Raw genomic sequence first — 16,191 nt, forward strand, 5'->3', positions numbered from 1 at the left:
TAATAATCTTACATGGTAACAAAATTGTTATAGTCAGTACCTTCCTTCATCCTGAGAAGTTTCACTCAAAGTGCTATCGTCAAACTGGCTTCCACTGGCAGAATTCATCTGCTGATTAGCTCTTTGCTTTGAAATCCGCTTTTTGTTTTTATTTTTCTTTAGGTCTTTCATATTCAAGGCAGGCTTACTGCTTTAAATGAATAAAGAAAAATTCAACGTTCAATATCTTCAAATAAAACATTTTGCATCAGAAATACAAAAACACAGATGACAATACCCAAGAATACTGAAGAACTTGGAAGAAAAATGTTTTCTATGATAGAACATTAAGGATGGTTCCACCAAGTATACTGAAAGATGACAATATTGCAAGCAACTTTAGTTTCCCAAAACAACATATTGTCAAATACAATAAGAATGTGGACTAGATTTACGCCACAGAAGCTAATTTGAATCTTTTGTTAGCAGGCGCAGTTACTCAGAGGCAGGAATTCACTTCAAGGTTAGGCATGTCTTTCTTAAAGAAATAATCTAAAAATTTTACATGAATTTCTTATGCTACACCTTTGCATTCAAATACATACATTAATTAATTATGATACTGTAGTTTCACTGAATAGGATTACTTTTTTACTGTGATTATACCCCATGCAAAACTCTGCAACACTTTTTTTACATCCACCCTATTCACATCCTTTATTTTAAGGGTGGTCACACTGTTGTCCAGATGAGCTGTTCACTAGATCCAGACTGAGAATCTTCTTAGCGGTTTCTGTCCCCAAATTTCCTAGTCAAACAAGTGAACAAAGGAACGTAAGTGCACTATTTTCTTGCTCTGGCTACCCAGGTCATTATGGTAGAAAAAAAGACTCCACAGAGCTAAATCCTTGAATCCCCATGCATCTGTAGATAAAGAGTTGGCAAGAAAGAACAGGGAGTGGGCAATGTACTAGTTTTGTTCCCCAGTGCATAGGTATACTGGCACACCAGAGAACTTACTCTGTATCAGGAACCGTGCTGGCACTGGGTACTTTCTTTTTTAGGCAAGGGAGAATTCCACTAAAAAGCAGATTGTGATTCTGTAGGTATAGACAGCCATAACAGCTGAACTGTTCCAAGTATGTCACTGATTGAGAACTAGTTCATAATTGTCTCTTGACTGAAATGTCTGTGTGGATAACTAAGGGTTCTAAATAGACTGCACTGCTGCCAAGCAGAAGCCTTCCTGGAGTTCAGGCTTCTCATGGCAGGCAGCAGGGAGGCTGCAAGCAACTGCACTGGGGTCCATGGAGCCTAGCTATAGGCACTGGTCTCCCTTCCCCCTCCCCTCCTTCATGCTGCTCTCTCCCTCCCTCCTTCTTAACTGCCTGCCCTGCCACCTTCTGATTCCTGCTGGGGTAACTGCATGGCTTCCCTTCCCACACCTTCCCTGGACTGTACCCTGCCACACACTAAATGATAACCAGTAAAGTATAACTGGTTATCACTGGGCTTACTGGTTAAACTATTAATTGTTTAGCTGTTCGCATCCCTAGCACAGAATGCTCATGGCCTGTACACTTAGACACTCCTGTCTGCTCCAGCTGGGCTGGGCCAGGGACAGCAACAGTGGCAGTGGGTGGACTTCCCCATTCCCCGCCCCCCGCATACTTGCTTCTGGGCTGTCAGGGAACACCTGGGGCCACAGGGCAGAAAAGAGAAGCCTGCTTGTTCCTGCTGCCACTGTCCCCAGGTGAATCAGGGCAGGAATGATTTTGAAGCTTCCCACCTCACACTGCATCAGCCAGTGATAGCAGGGACAGCAGGAAGAGAGGGAAGGCAGCATGCAGCTCATCATAGAGGGGAAGGGAGGAAAGTGGTGAAACTGGGAGGGCAGGGGGACAGAATTCTTATTATATATTATATAACTCTTATTTTTGAAGTCCTCACTCCTGCTCCTGTGGTCTGCCTGGTCCAATGGGAGGGGAAGCTGAGCGCAGGGGTTTGCACAATAGAGTACTGACTGTATTCCAGAGCAGCCCCTTGCTTTGTAGATGTTGGGGGCGGGGGATTAGGAAAGGGACAGTTTGCGATGGAATGTTTCTGTGACTCCATGTAACGCTGAGCCAGTTCACAGAGAACCAGCTCAAAATAGTACTTGATTTTTTTGGTGTGCTTTTTAAACATTCCATAGGCCAGTCTTACGTGGCATGCAGGTCTAGACTCTTGGATTTTAATTTTTATTTAGAATGTTCTAAGCATTATGTCTGTCCACACCCTGAGTTCTTAAAATGCCCCAGAAGTAAATAAGGTAGCACTCTGAGTAACAATGAGCTTTGTGGCATGCTACAGAGGTAGCATAATAATATTATAGAATAATGTGTTCAGGTCAAAGTTAGGAATGTGCCTGCATGCAACAGAGAAAAAGAGTTGAAAATTCTTCATCAGATGAGCCCTCAACTGAGTTCATCAGTTAACAAGAACAATGGCTAAAAGGCTAAAAAGATCTTAGCTCCTGGGTGGCTAAATTTAAAGTAATTGTTTATATGTGACTAGCAGGCCAAGCACTGTCTACCTGAGCCCATTCTAGCTCTTGTGGTCAGTCTGTTAAAATGATCATTTCCTTTGTCTCTACCAAAACCATGCACACGGATTAAGGAAACTGCTAAACCTATTGGCTACAAAGAGACACCTGGGCATAATCTGAAAAGGAAAACAGCAAGCTGCAAGCCAATGCCTTTTTATAGCTGTGTCTGCAACTAATCATCAATCAGTGATTCTCAGTTGTGGTGTTGTGGCACCCTCACGTGCCCTGAGATCCTTTCAAGGGTGCTGTAGGGTACCATACAATGTTACCACTGTTAGGTGTGTAAACACGATTTACATGATAAACCAAAGATTTAAAATAGGAACTCAGAGTGTCAAAAACATTCTGACTTGTTGTGGTCTTCTTGGATTTCTTTGCTACAGAAGACTATTCTAATGTTTTTCCATAGTCAAAAAATCACTGGAAACTAAGAGCTGGCATTTTCCAAAGGATGCCTTGATACTAAACAAGGGGGACTTGAAACAAAAAAAGGCTGAGAACCACTATGATAAACTTATTCTGCCTAACTTATTATGGTTCTAAAATATATTTAGAGCCTGCATGTTTACAATGAAATCCATGGGAGATTTTGGATCTTTAGTATTTTAAAAAATCAAGCAACCAATTGTGGGATTTAACTTTAGGCATTTACTTTTGGAAATTATGACCAACATGTTCATTTATTTAATAAACAGTACACAATTTATTATGCCCTTAATTGTTTTTTAGGGAGAAAAATAAATCCAAAATCACTTGTAAGCAAAAAAAAGTTGTGAAACCTTGTTTATCTCCAAAACCCCCCAAACACCCTCTACAGACAATAAGGTAAAGATTACAATTTCTATTCTTACTAGCTTACCTCTTCAATGATATTTGATTTAATGTTGCTCTCTCCTTGGAGGAAAGGATCATTTTTAGTTTTTCTTCATCTATAATTTCTTCATTTTCTTTTTTAAAAGGCTCATTGCCCTTTACAACCACCTTCTGTTTCATCTGCAGATTAACAGTGCTTCCAGTCAAATTTGATATGTTTGACTTATCCACATCATCTTCTGTCTCCACTGTTTCGATTTCTTCATACTTCTGCTTTCTCTTTTCCTCTGCAACCTAGGATAAGAAAGTTTACAGCTTACTATGCTTCAGTATTTCCTGACCCAATAAACAGAGATGTTGCATACAGGATGTATTTACCCCTACAATTCACATAAAGCTATCAGATGTACTACTACATTCTAAATCATTCTATTGACATATTCCACTACACAGAACAGCAACACACAATACAGAACAACAGAGGACATGCAGCAACAGAGTACTTTCTCTTTTGAGAGATATGGGGGGAAGATGAATTCACTCACTATTAACAAGATTTATAAAAATGTATAGCCTTTAAATATTAAATAACATCTACAACTTAAAACATGAAGCAACGAACATAATTTATCTTATACAAAAAAGTTAGAATAAAAGCACGATGTTAAAGACAGAAAAGATGTGATTCACAAAAATGTAAATGATAAACTTCAAATGAAAAAGAGTGTTTCACAGCAAAAACGAAAGAGTGTTTCACAGCAAACTGATGTTTCAGCGAAGGGTTAACAGAGGTACACATGCACAAATTAGTTAATATCCTGTTCAGAAGCTATCTTCATTCTCTGAATCAAAATCTGAATTGATGTAAATTTGTGCTTTCCCTTTAAGGTCATGGGAGTGGGAACCACATGTTGAAGAACTGAATATGCCCCTTTGTTTGAAGACTAATTACTATGGAAAACTGAATTTCAGTTTTTCTTAAACTTTCAAAACAGAGGAAGAAAAAAACCCAAACAATTCTCTGCATCTGCCCCTCTTCAGCACTGCACAGGAAGCAGTACAATTTGTACAAAACAGTTTCCTTTAATGATGAATAGCTGAAGTGAACAGGATGGTTTATGTGGAGAAAGATCAAAGAATATGGAGAAGCAGCAGGTGAACCTCTACCTCTTTTTGTAGTTGTACCTTCTCTTTTTCTAAAGCCAGGAATACTACTTGTAGCATTCCTACCTCATTCTTAAATCTTTCCATATCTTGCTCCAGTTCTTCATCAAGCTGCCTTTTCAACGTGTCATCACAAGATTGTTGAGAGGTTTTCAAATTACTTTCAATTTTTGTTTTGCTAATTTTAGGATTACTGACAAAGCAGTCTTTGGGGACACTGTCATTAAACTGGGATAAGTCTGTTTCAATATTCCTCTTCACTATACCAGATAGCTTATTTTTATCATCTGTAGAAACAGGTCTTACGATATCAAGAGTTTGGGAACTTTTCTCCAAAATGCTTTCTTCCAAAATGTACTTTTGTGAATAATCAAGGTTTCTCTCTAAAATAGTATTTCCATCTGCATTTCTTTTTATTTGTGTGTCAGACATTTGGTCTTCCACGTCTTTAGTTTCTGCTATTTTTGTACTTACTTCATCTTTAGTACAACTTTCTTCATTTACATTCCAAATAGGTTCACAGCTTGCCTTGAAAACATACTGATCAGGAGACTTTGGAATTAAGACTTCACAGCTGGATTCCTTTTGTTCAGGTACAGACTGCAAATCCCCAAATTCACCTTTTCTTTTTGTGTGATTGGTGGGTTTTGTCAGTTTAAGTGGAGCTTCACAAATGCTCTCCAGTCCTTCACTGAAGCCATCTTCTGATGTCCCCTCTGTAGGTGTAGTTGTTTTCTCAGTTTCATTAATTTCACCAAACATCTGCTTTAGCTCTGCTGTAATGTTTTTAAAATTTGTTTTCAAATCCCTTTTCTCATTTTCAATCCACATTTTTTCGTATCTTTGCTCCCAAAGTTTTGGATTCACTTGCACAAGCTCTCTGTTTGATTGTTCATTTTGTTCTAGTGTTTCCTGATGTAAAAGTGAAATCTCTGTTTTGTCAGTCTGATTTTCAAGTGCTGTTTTTTCTGTCAAGTTGGTTGTGTCTAACATATATTTATCCTTAAGTAAGCAAGTGTAGACAAAGAAAAATTAACACAAAAAACCAGCAGGTATAATTAATCTCGTAAAATAATTCACACTGTAAACTTGCCACTTATCACAAATCTGTGCCAAACAAATCATGGTTGGGAATCTTAAATATTCTGGAAGTTTATAAATCTTATTTATAAAACAAAGACATTTTTAGGGTTTTATTTTGGTAGGAATGGATTTATCTGCACAACAAATTTTCTTTTTAATTTGCCCATTTTATGTCATCTGAAGTATATAAAAGCATCTAAACTTAGACACTGGGCTACATTGTGCACCTTAGGTCTGTGCAAGGAGATGGTCTCCTGCATGTACAAAACTTCCTTCTTTCCTTAGACCACTCCTTATCTGAACCCCTCTCTGCTGGTCCAGAGACTGCACCACAGGAAATGAAGGAGACTGTTCATGTCAGGTGAATATATGAGAGAGCTCACATGGACTTAAAAGAAAGCACAAACTGGTCCAATGTCTCTTCTAAACATATTTGAAAGTAGAGAAAATTCAACATAGAAGTTGCCTGAGAAAGTCTGTAGAGCTAGATACTGTGCTAACTTTTCCCTGATGTTCTCTTAGTCTAAATCAAGGGTGCTCAATCTCCGGCCGTCACATGTGGCCCATGAAGATACCCACAGGTCAGGAAAGTTGGCAGTGGGGAAGCTGTGGCCATGTATACAGCCACCCTACTCCCTGCCAAATTCCAAAACCCCAAGCCGCCAGTGGGGCCAGGCCAGAGTCAGGGCATGCTCCCTTTTCTCCCACACAGCGCTGGGCCAGAGCCAGGCTGTGTCCTCTCCCTTTGCAGGGACAGGCCATGTCCCCTTTCCCCAAGGAAGCCAGGTCATGCTGCTTTTTCCTCACTCAGGGCCAGGCTGGGTCACATCCTCTTCCCCCTTGCAGGGCTAGGTCATGTCTCCCCTCCCTCCCACCCACCCCACCATGCCAAGTGTAGCTCTCCTTCCCCCCATGCTGAGATGGGCTCAGGCTAGGCTGCCCCTCGCCTCCCTTCCTGAGGCTGGATGGTGGCTACCACACCGGCCCTGGGTGCTGGATCAGAACGACCATCGGCCCCATCAGCAGACCAGCCGCAGCCCATCTGACCTGTTGAGGAAAAGGTTTGAGCACCACTGGTCTAAACCAAAAGAGATGCCAAGATAGGATGAATCTGTAAAATAAATCCAGTGGGTATTAAGCTTTCAAAAGGGGCATGCTATTGGAACAGATGCTCCAGGCTTCTACAAGGATGCTTTGGCCTCTGACAAATCCTCTGGGATCCTCCAGGTTTTGTGGGACCTTTCCATAGTTATGAGGCAAACTTCAGCTCCCACTGGAATGACGTGGGGGTAAGCTCTGCAAAGTACACCTTGTACAGATTTCTAAGTCCCATAACTTTTAATGCAGGAAGGGACTCTGGTTTCAAGTTGTTTGATGAAAACAATACGAACTGTAGAGGTGGTTCTGCTAAACAATATACATCCATCACTGACATTTGTGACTAAAAATACCATCATCTTCAAATTTAGAATTACAAAATTAGTTATTCAAAATGAATGACAAATCAAGATGGACTCATTCAACTCAAAACAATATAAAACAAATGCTAAGCATGATTTAAATCAGAAGACAGGAAATCTTGACTATTTTAGTCCTGTCTTATATGTGTACTTTTTAGTTATTCTACCAAAAAAGTGATTCCAGTCACTGAGAACAAATAAACATTTCAGTTTACAACTAAATATAATTTTAAACTAAAATTGATACTATTTTTCCTAACCAAGAGGTTATATATTTATTTGAATACAATAATAAACATTTAAATTCAGCTTCTTAAATGTTTATGTTATTAGGAAATGGTAAGTGATAGATTTCTCCATAAGTATTTTTTTATTCATGATTTGGATGAAGTTCTACATAGACAGAAATTGAAATACAATTTGAAACGAATAAAAAAGCAATATAAAATATTTTTCTTAGTTAAATACAACAAAATATGTTGAATATATAAGAGAAAAGTAGCTACTATATTTAAAACAGACTTATTAAACAAAGTATGTTTTAGGTGTAGATTATTAACAGAATAAACTGATTTTTTCTGATTACTATGTCTTTCAAAATTTTAGAACCGACTGATCTCATATGCTTATACCTCATTTTTACTAGAGACCGGAATAGGAAGAAAAGATTTTCGGCTTTGCAACTTCCAATAAGTTTCTCAATTTTGAATATATGAATGATTCAAATAGATTGCTTGATTAGCTGCAATGAAGAAAATACTTCTGATACAGCTTACAAGAAGAAGCTATTGTAGAAAGCTGCTAAGCAGTTTGACAAACTGTTTCCAAGTGACTTTCATTTGTTTGGTAGTTAGATTTTAAAATGACAGCAGCAATCATGTATATTTTTAAAAAATGAAATATTTTAAGACAATAGTAAGTTTAGTCTTAGCACAGTTTGTGACAAGTTCATATAAATTTATTTTTTAAAAGGAATATGCATTTTTTAAAGTTATGATTTCTAAAAAAAATCACCAATTTTTATCCACACAAATTACCTTACCCTCAATAATTTAAAAACTGTTATATAACCAAGAGGTGTCACTTTTGATGCAATACTCTATTTTACTGGCTTCCTTTCTACGGATAATGTTCTGGCTGCCATCACTTGGTCCAATGTAGTAATAATTACTGTACCATTACTACAAAGGTGATTCTTCTATAGCCAACCGTTATATTAGGATGACTCCTAAGTACAAACTTCCCTTCAACAAAAAGGAGTTTTTTTACAAAAAGGTAAAAAAAAGACCTTCTCCCCTAGAAATATGTAATCCCATAAAAGCAGACTAAGGTAACTGTCCCATTGAAATCAGTGAGATTATTCACATATATAGGGTAAGAGAAAAAATGGTGCATGACTTCATAATTAAAAACAGTAACATATGAGAATGATTACACACAAGGGGGACAGGTGGTACAGGAAACCTTAGTTTTTATAACTTAGAGTGTTTTCTTTTTATCCATGTTTTCTTCCATTAATATCACTCTGAAGAATAATTTCCTAGTTTAATACAATAAGTAACACCTCCCCCTCCCTGAAATTTCATTGTGTAGTACTGTATTGATGTTAATATGACTTATCAGCAGGCTGACCATTATCATTTGAACTAACAGAGTAAATGAAAGAGGAATAGATTTTTATTCTTTGAATAGACTGCCAGAGGGGAATGAAACAATTTCTTGGTGAATTTCACAGACACTTGCTTGGAGCTGATACTTTATTCCAACCATGCAGTTGGTCTAAAAAAATATATCCCCCACAAAAAATCCTTTCATAATTCCTGAACCGTCATAGCTACACCACTCATACACAGTGTTTCTCAACCAGGGTGCTTTGAAATTTTTTTTTCAAGGGTGCTGTGCGGTGCCACACAACATTAGCACTGTTAGGTGTGCAAAAATGATTCACAGGATAAACTCAGAGATTTCAAATAGGAATGCGTAATTTAAAAACATTCTGACCTTCTGTGGTTTGAATTCTTAGCAACAAAAAATTGCTCTATTATTTTCCTATCGTCAAAAAATGAATGAAAAGTAAGAACTGGCATTTCCTTAGGGGTGCCTTGAGTCTAAAAATGTTGAGAACTACTGCTGTAACACCTCTGATAGCTGATGAACGCTGAGACTCAGAAATACTGGGTTCCCTTTCTGGATCTGCAGGAGGCTCTTGTATTGGAACCACACTACCCACTTTCCCTTAAAGCATAAACCCTTTTGCCCCATCTCCTGCAAACTGCCCCTGTCCTAGACCTGTCTCATCCCTACCTTTGTCATCATAAATACTCCCTCATTTTCTCACTTAGCTTGACCCAGTCTCTAAAATGTTAAGACTTATCCTAGTCCCAAACTTCTTAAGCAGCTTGTCCCAATACCATCCCATTAGTTCAGCAGTTCAGTGCCATCTCTATATGTTATTTTTGTAGTGTTAAAAAATGTAAAAGGGCACCTGCAGCTAGAGGAATTAAACACACTGGCCGGCATGCCAGGCTCCCAGGTTGCAAGTACCTCAGGATGTTTAAAGAGGAAGGGAATATCCTGGGAGAATAGAAAGCACTGATTTCCACACCTGAGGAGCTGCCTTTGAGGCCCAGAGGGTACGACCCAAAGCGGAAGGGAGTACCGCACCACCATAGCCACCAAGTAAAGGCACAGTGGCACAGAGTTGTGCACCCCGCTGCTGCCAAATGAGCAGGAGGCACCTCACTTTGGCAGTCATGGTGGCATGGCACTCCTTCCTGTGCTAGGTACTTCCTGCTGAGTCACAGAAGCAGCTCCTGGACGAAGCTGGTCTGGCCCAGCTGCAGTCCTGCACCCCTCTGTGGGCACAGAAATATGGGGCAGCATATCCCCCACACACATCGACTGTGCCTACAGCCCCTTACCCCCTCCACGCACCTTTTCTCATATACAGGTGGTCTGGGGGGCAGCGGGTTTGGAAGGGCACCAGCAGGGCAAGGGGGCTGCACCCTGGGAGTGAGGGGCAATGGCATGGGCAGGGGAAGGGTACTGGCATATCCCTTCTGTAGTGGGAGGCCCAAAACTGAACACAGCACTCCAGATGTGGCTTCACCAGTGCAGAATAGAGGGGAAGAATCACTTCCCTTAATCTGCTGGCAACATACCTACTGACACAGCCCAGTATGCCATTAGCCTTCTTTGCAACAAGGGCACACTGTTCGCTCATATTCATCTTACTGTCTACCATAACCCCCAGGTCCTTTTCTGCAGAGCTGCTGCCCAGCCAGTCTGCCCTCAGCCTGTACCGGTGTATGGGATTGTTCTGTCCTAAGTGCAGAACTTTGCACTTGTCATTGTTGAACCTCATGAAATTTCTTTTGGCCCAATCCTCCAATTTGTCTATGTCACACTGAATCCTAGCCCTACCCTTCAGCATATCTACTACTCCACCCAGCTTGGTGTCACCTGAAAACTTGATGAGGGTGCACTCTATGCCATCTTCCAGGTCGTTGATGAAGACATGGAATAAAACCAGCCGCAGGACTGACCCCTGGAGCACTCCACTTGATACTGGCTGCCAACTAGATACCGAGTCATTGATTATTACCCTCTGAGCCTGATGTTCCAGCCAATTTTATAACCACTTTACAGTCCATTCATCCATCCCATTCTCCCTTAGCTTGCCTGTGAGAATGTTGTGGGCGACCGTATCAAAAGCCTTGCTAAAATCAAGGTATATCACATCCACTGGTCTCCCCGCACCCAAAGACACAGTCACCTCGTCATAGAAAGCAATTAGGTTGGTCAGGCATGACTTGCCCTTGGTGAATCCATGCTGACGGTTCCTAATGACCTTCTTCTCCCTCAAGGGCTTCGAGATGGATCCCTTGATGATCTGCTCCATGATGTTTCCAGGGACTGAGGTGAGGCTGACTGGTTTGTAGTTCCCTGGATCCTCCTTTTTCCCTTTCTTAAATATGGGCGCTATGTTTGCCAAAGGAAAAGTCCAATCATCCGGGACCTCTCCCGATTGCCATGGGTTTTCAAACATAATGGCCAGTGGCTCTGCAATCTCATCAGCCAACTTCCTCCACACCCTAGGGAGCATCCCACCTGGCCCTATGGACTTGTATATGTCCAGCTTTTCTAAACAGTCCCTAACCTGTTCTTTCACTGTGGTTGGCTGCTCACCTCCTCCCCAAACTGTGCTGCCAGGTGCAGTAGTCGGGGAGCTGACCTTGCCTGTGAAGACTGAGGTGAAGAAGGCATTAAGCACTTCAGCTGTTTCTGCATCCTCTGATACAAGGTTGCCTCCCACATGCAGTAAGGGATCCACACTTTCCCTGATCTTTCTCTTGCTACCAACATATTGAAGAAACCCTTATTAACCTTCACGTCCCTTGCTGGCTTCACTCCAATTGCGCTTTGGCCTTCCTGACTTCATCCCTGCATGCCCAAGCAATGCTCTTATACTCCTCCCTAGTTATTTGTCCAAGTTTCCACTTCTTATAAACTTCTTTTCTGTGATTTAGTTTACTGAAGAGTTCTCTGCCAAGCCAAGCTGGTCTTCTGCCATACTTGCTGGTCTTCTGCCATACTTTCTAGTCTTCCTGCACATTGGGATGGTTTGTTCCTGCATACTTAGTAGGGCTTCTTTAAAGTATAGCCAGCTGTCCTGGACTCTTCTGTACCTCAGACTGGCTTCCCAGGGGATCCTGTCCATGAGTTCCCTGAGTGAATTGAAGTTTGATTTTCTGAAGTCCAGGGTCTGTACTCTACTGCTCTCCACACTTCCTTTCCTCAGGATCCTGAACAAAATCACCTCATGGTTACTGCTGCCTAAGTTGCCATCCACTACTACATTCCCCATCAATTCTTCCCTGTTTGTGAGCAGCAGGTCAAGAAGAGCATGGCCCCTAGTTGGTCACTCCAGCACTTGTACCATGAAGTTGTCCCCAACACTCCAAAAACTTCCTGGCTTGCCTGCGCGCTGCTGTATTGCCCTTGCAGCAGATGTCGGGGTGACTGAAGTCTCCCACAGGAACCAGGGCTTGTGATTGGGAAAATTCTAATAGCTGTTGGAAGAAAGCCTTATCCACCACTTCCTCCTGGTCTGGTGGTCTATAGCAGACCCCCACCACAGCATCGCCCTTGTTGCTCTCCCCTCTAACCTTAACCCAGAGACTTTCAACAGGCCTATCTCCAGCTTCATACTGGAGCTCTGAGCAATCATATGGCTCTTTTACATAAAGTGCAACTCCTCCTCATCTTCCTTGCCTGTCCTTCCTGAACAGTTTGTATCCATCCACGACAGCGCTCCAGTCATGTGAGCTATCCCACTAAGTCTCTGTTATTCCAACCACATCATAGTTCCGTGACTGCGCAAGGACTTCCAGTTCTTCCTGCTCGTTTCCCAGGTTCCATGTATTCATGTACAGGCACCTGAGGTAACTAGACGATTGCCCTGATTTCTCAGGAAGTATGAGAATACTTCCCCTGTTGGCCCCTGCTGCTTGCTCTTTCCCCAGGTCTCCTGCTTCCCCACTTACCTCAGGGCTTTGGTTTCCAGCCCTCAGTGAACCTAGTTTAAAGCCCTCCTCACTAGGTTAGCGAGCTTGTCTGGGAAGATGCTCTTCCTTTTCATCCTCAGGTGGATCCCATCTCTTCTTCTTGTAACAACATCCCATGGTCAAAGAAGCCAAAGCCCTGCAGGTGACACCACCTGCGCAGCCAGGTATTGATCTGCAGGATGCACCTGTTACTGCCTGGGCCCTTTTCCTTGACTGGAAGGATCAAAGAGATAATGATCTGAGCCCCAGATCCCTTCACCTTTGTTCTGCACCTATTGTTTCCCAGAAATGTCTTAATCTTAGCCTTTGGCATTTTCCTGGAACTCCATGGTGCTTGAGGGTCACTGAGAGCACAAAAGAGAGAACGAGAGTCTCTCTGCTGTCAGTGCACACGCCTACAGCCTGACATGACACAGCCTACAGCAGAAAGAGCTGAAATTATAGTCATGATCTCTGTAATATGCTCTGTGCTAACATATATCCTTAGCTTCTTTAATCACCTATGTAATCTTTCCGTGATTTAGCTACAAATGTCTAAAAAGTATCTACTGAAGACAGGCAACCTGCAATTTTTCAAAACTGCTTGTCACTTGGTAAAATATAAGTGAATTTCTAAGAGAAAAACTAAAAGCATCCCTCCCCTGCTAAAAAGGCAAGTTCCTTCATAAAAGCAAGGGAACACTAGAGCTTTTAAAAGAAGTTGATAGAATTTTTAAATTTGAGTAACATGTCCACCACCCCCACCAATTTCATTTTAGAAACACAAACATTTTTTTATTTAATTAAAACAAAGTCTGAAGCAGATGCCCAGGACAGAAAATTTCAGTCTAAAGGGGTAACGTTTAGCAAACTTTAAAACTACTGAAAATAAGGTCCTACAATGTGAAGTGTCAGGCAACGTTAGTTATACATTCTACTACTAGATCTGTCATAATATGGTATTAGTCCACAGGATCATTTATCTAGCAAAGCTCATTGGCACTATGGGTCATGTACAGTTTTGTTTTCTTTTTTTAATACATGGCAATAACTTTTTGACATTCCTCATCCAGCAACTCAGCAAGTGAACAGACTGATACTACTTTTATGTAATGATGGCATAAAATTAAGCAAAGCATTAATATTCTTTTCTGGTTTATTTGACTCACCTGCTTCTCACAATTTTCACCTGGATCTTTGAGCCCCTTTTTGTCTGGCAAAGACACGTTAACAGCAGGTTCTGGCAATTCATCTATATGAACAATGAATAAAAAGATAATTTGTAAATGAAACTTAATCATACCAGGAGTATTCTGTGAATAACCAGATTCTGCAGCTAAAATAATTACATTAAAAACACATGAAGATAGTTTTAATACAAACCAACACGTCAATGAAAAATCAAAGTTGCCTACATGAACTAAGGAAACAAGAAAACTTGCAAAATATGAGATTTACTATCAAACTGATATCTTAATTTTGAACCAATAAAATCTTTTATAGATGATTACAATAAGTCAACACTAATCTTATCCTGTATCAGGGGCCTACTTTTTTGGCAGGCCTACCACAAATCAGCCCCACACCCTCCCAAACTGCTGTGCTGATCCCATTCTCCTGCTCAATCTGCTGCTCTGTTTTCTGACCCCAGCCTTATGTTCCCTGTCTGATTTGCCGCATAGCTTTCTGCTTCTTGCCCTATCTGTTGCTGTCCCCTCCCCAATCTGCCGTGTGACGCACACAAAGGCTGCCTATTGCCACTTGTAGCACCAGTGCCACAGGTTGGCCACCCCTGTTTTAGTGCCTGGCTTTCAATACAGCGTGACATCCAGATATAACTACTGAGTTTCCTTAACTGACCTTAAGCAAGATGAATTTTTCAGAGAATGCAGGCTTTTAAAAAAATTAAAGAGAGATTGCCCCATGTCTTTGTCTACACCAAGTTATAACTCCTAAATTTTGTATCATTTTTTGATGATTGCTCCTTTTTAACTTCTGTGCTTATTCCACACTTTCAAGTGGTTGTTCATCTACTCAGATTTTGAGTCTAATCCTATATGTTGAATCCACTGCTTGAGAGGCATATTCCTGATAATTTATTTTAAATGAGATTTAATTGCCCCAGAGTCTTTGTGACTTCTGAAAAATCTAACTTAAGGACTCTTGAAAAATTTTACCCTAAGCCTTAGCGTAGACATGGGACAAGGGAAGAGCAAGAGGGGACCGCAGTAGCTTTCCATTCCCAACATTTCAGTTTTCAAGACACTTCTTTCCACAGTAAATGTAACAAAGCCAACTGGAAACAATGACATGATATGTTATTAACAAATAAAATACCTTTGCTCTTTGGAGTTACTAGCTTTTGGACAAGGTGTAAACTGGCATTTTGGGGGGAAGCTTCAGTTTGATCATTTGACATTTCTTCTACTTTTGGAGGAGTAATTCTGCAATCTGTTCCTGCTATATCATTTTTTGCTGTCAGTGCTGACAATGGAGAAGCATGATTCTCAACTGTCATGACCTTGGAACTTCTATTATTGGGTAAATTTTTAAGTGAAACACTGGTAGAATCCCAGTCTGATGCATCTGAAAAGAATGTGAAAAACGATATATTGTAAAAAAATAATATATTAAACATTCGTATAGTAAAACTTAGTTCTAGCAAAGTACACAGAAATCAACTGCTGTCATGCAGAAGACTATCTTTGTATCCTCAGATACATACAGTGATTCAAGGTATTGCATTCACTGTAGACACACAGAGCTATACAAAGCAGTTTATATACACCCAGAAACTATGGTTAAGAAAATACAGTCACCTTGCACTTTAGCAAGCTTTAAAATATTTTTTGTTATCTTATGAGTACAGGACAGAGCTTTTTCCAGCCCTTTTGTACTAAGGCTTCCTTCCTAATAAATAAGGGCCAAAAACCAGAGAAACATAGTAGCATTGTACTAGCAGTGATGGTTCAGGAAATATGTGGGAGGCGGAGATATTTTTGGAGCAGAAGAAGGATGAGCTGCATTTAAAAGCTTGTCTAAGTCTATCCCAACCATGTCATTGGTCCAATAAAAGATATTGCTCAAAATCCTTACTTTATACATATGGGAAAGGGACAATTTGCTATGACCTGAAAACCTTATTCCAAGGGCAGAAGATAGAAGTTAATCTATACTTGAAGAAGAATGAGAAAGTACTATCTTTCTCATTCTATTCTCTGTAGGCTTGGCAAATGTACAGTTTTTCAAAATCTACAGAGTAATTAAAATAAGGGCCCCTTGGACATTCAGATACTGGAAATTCCCAGCTACAAAGGGCATGACTCCCTGCCCATGAAGTTTTTATTAAGTCTTGAGATAATATTGGAGAGAAAAAGGTGCCATGTAGCTTATTAAAATATGGAGTAGAGAAAGAGCAAGCATCAGCAGAAAATCCTGTGAAGGGACTACTGTTTGGATATATATTGGAGTCTCAGTCCATGTATTAGGTCCCTAGAGTCTTATACTACAAAAGGAAAAAACACTCATGTTTTATTAATAAAGCATTTCTCAATGCTTT

General features: G+C 40.5%; 1 protein-coding gene across 1 annotated transcript in view; it reads right to left on the bottom strand.

The window, feature by feature from the left end:
• Window positions 1–16,191, bottom strand: part of ANKRD26 (ankyrin repeat domain 26) — a 147,582-nt gene that overhangs the window by 63,456 nt on the left and 67,935 nt on the right. Inside the window, exons 19-23 of the mRNA XM_019509242.1 lie at window positions 14,970–15,218; window positions 13,802–13,884; window positions 4,547–5,545; window positions 3,426–3,673; window positions 41–187 (exon numbers count right to left, since the gene is read on the bottom strand). Of these exons, the coding sequence (XP_019364787.1) occupies window positions 41–187; window positions 3,426–3,673; window positions 4,547–5,545; window positions 13,802–13,884; window positions 14,970–15,218 (1,726 nt within the window). The remainder of the gene's footprint in view (window positions 1–40; window positions 188–3,425; window positions 3,674–4,546; window positions 5,546–13,801; window positions 13,885–14,969; window positions 15,219–16,191) is intronic.

The sequence above is a fragment of the Gavialis gangeticus genome, unplaced genomic scaffold (genome assembly GCF_001723915.1).
Source record: "Gavialis gangeticus isolate Ggan-Ray unplaced genomic scaffold, GavGan_comp1, whole genome shotgun sequence".
NCBI lineage: Eukaryota > Metazoa > Chordata > Crocodylia > Gavialidae > Gavialis > Gavialis gangeticus.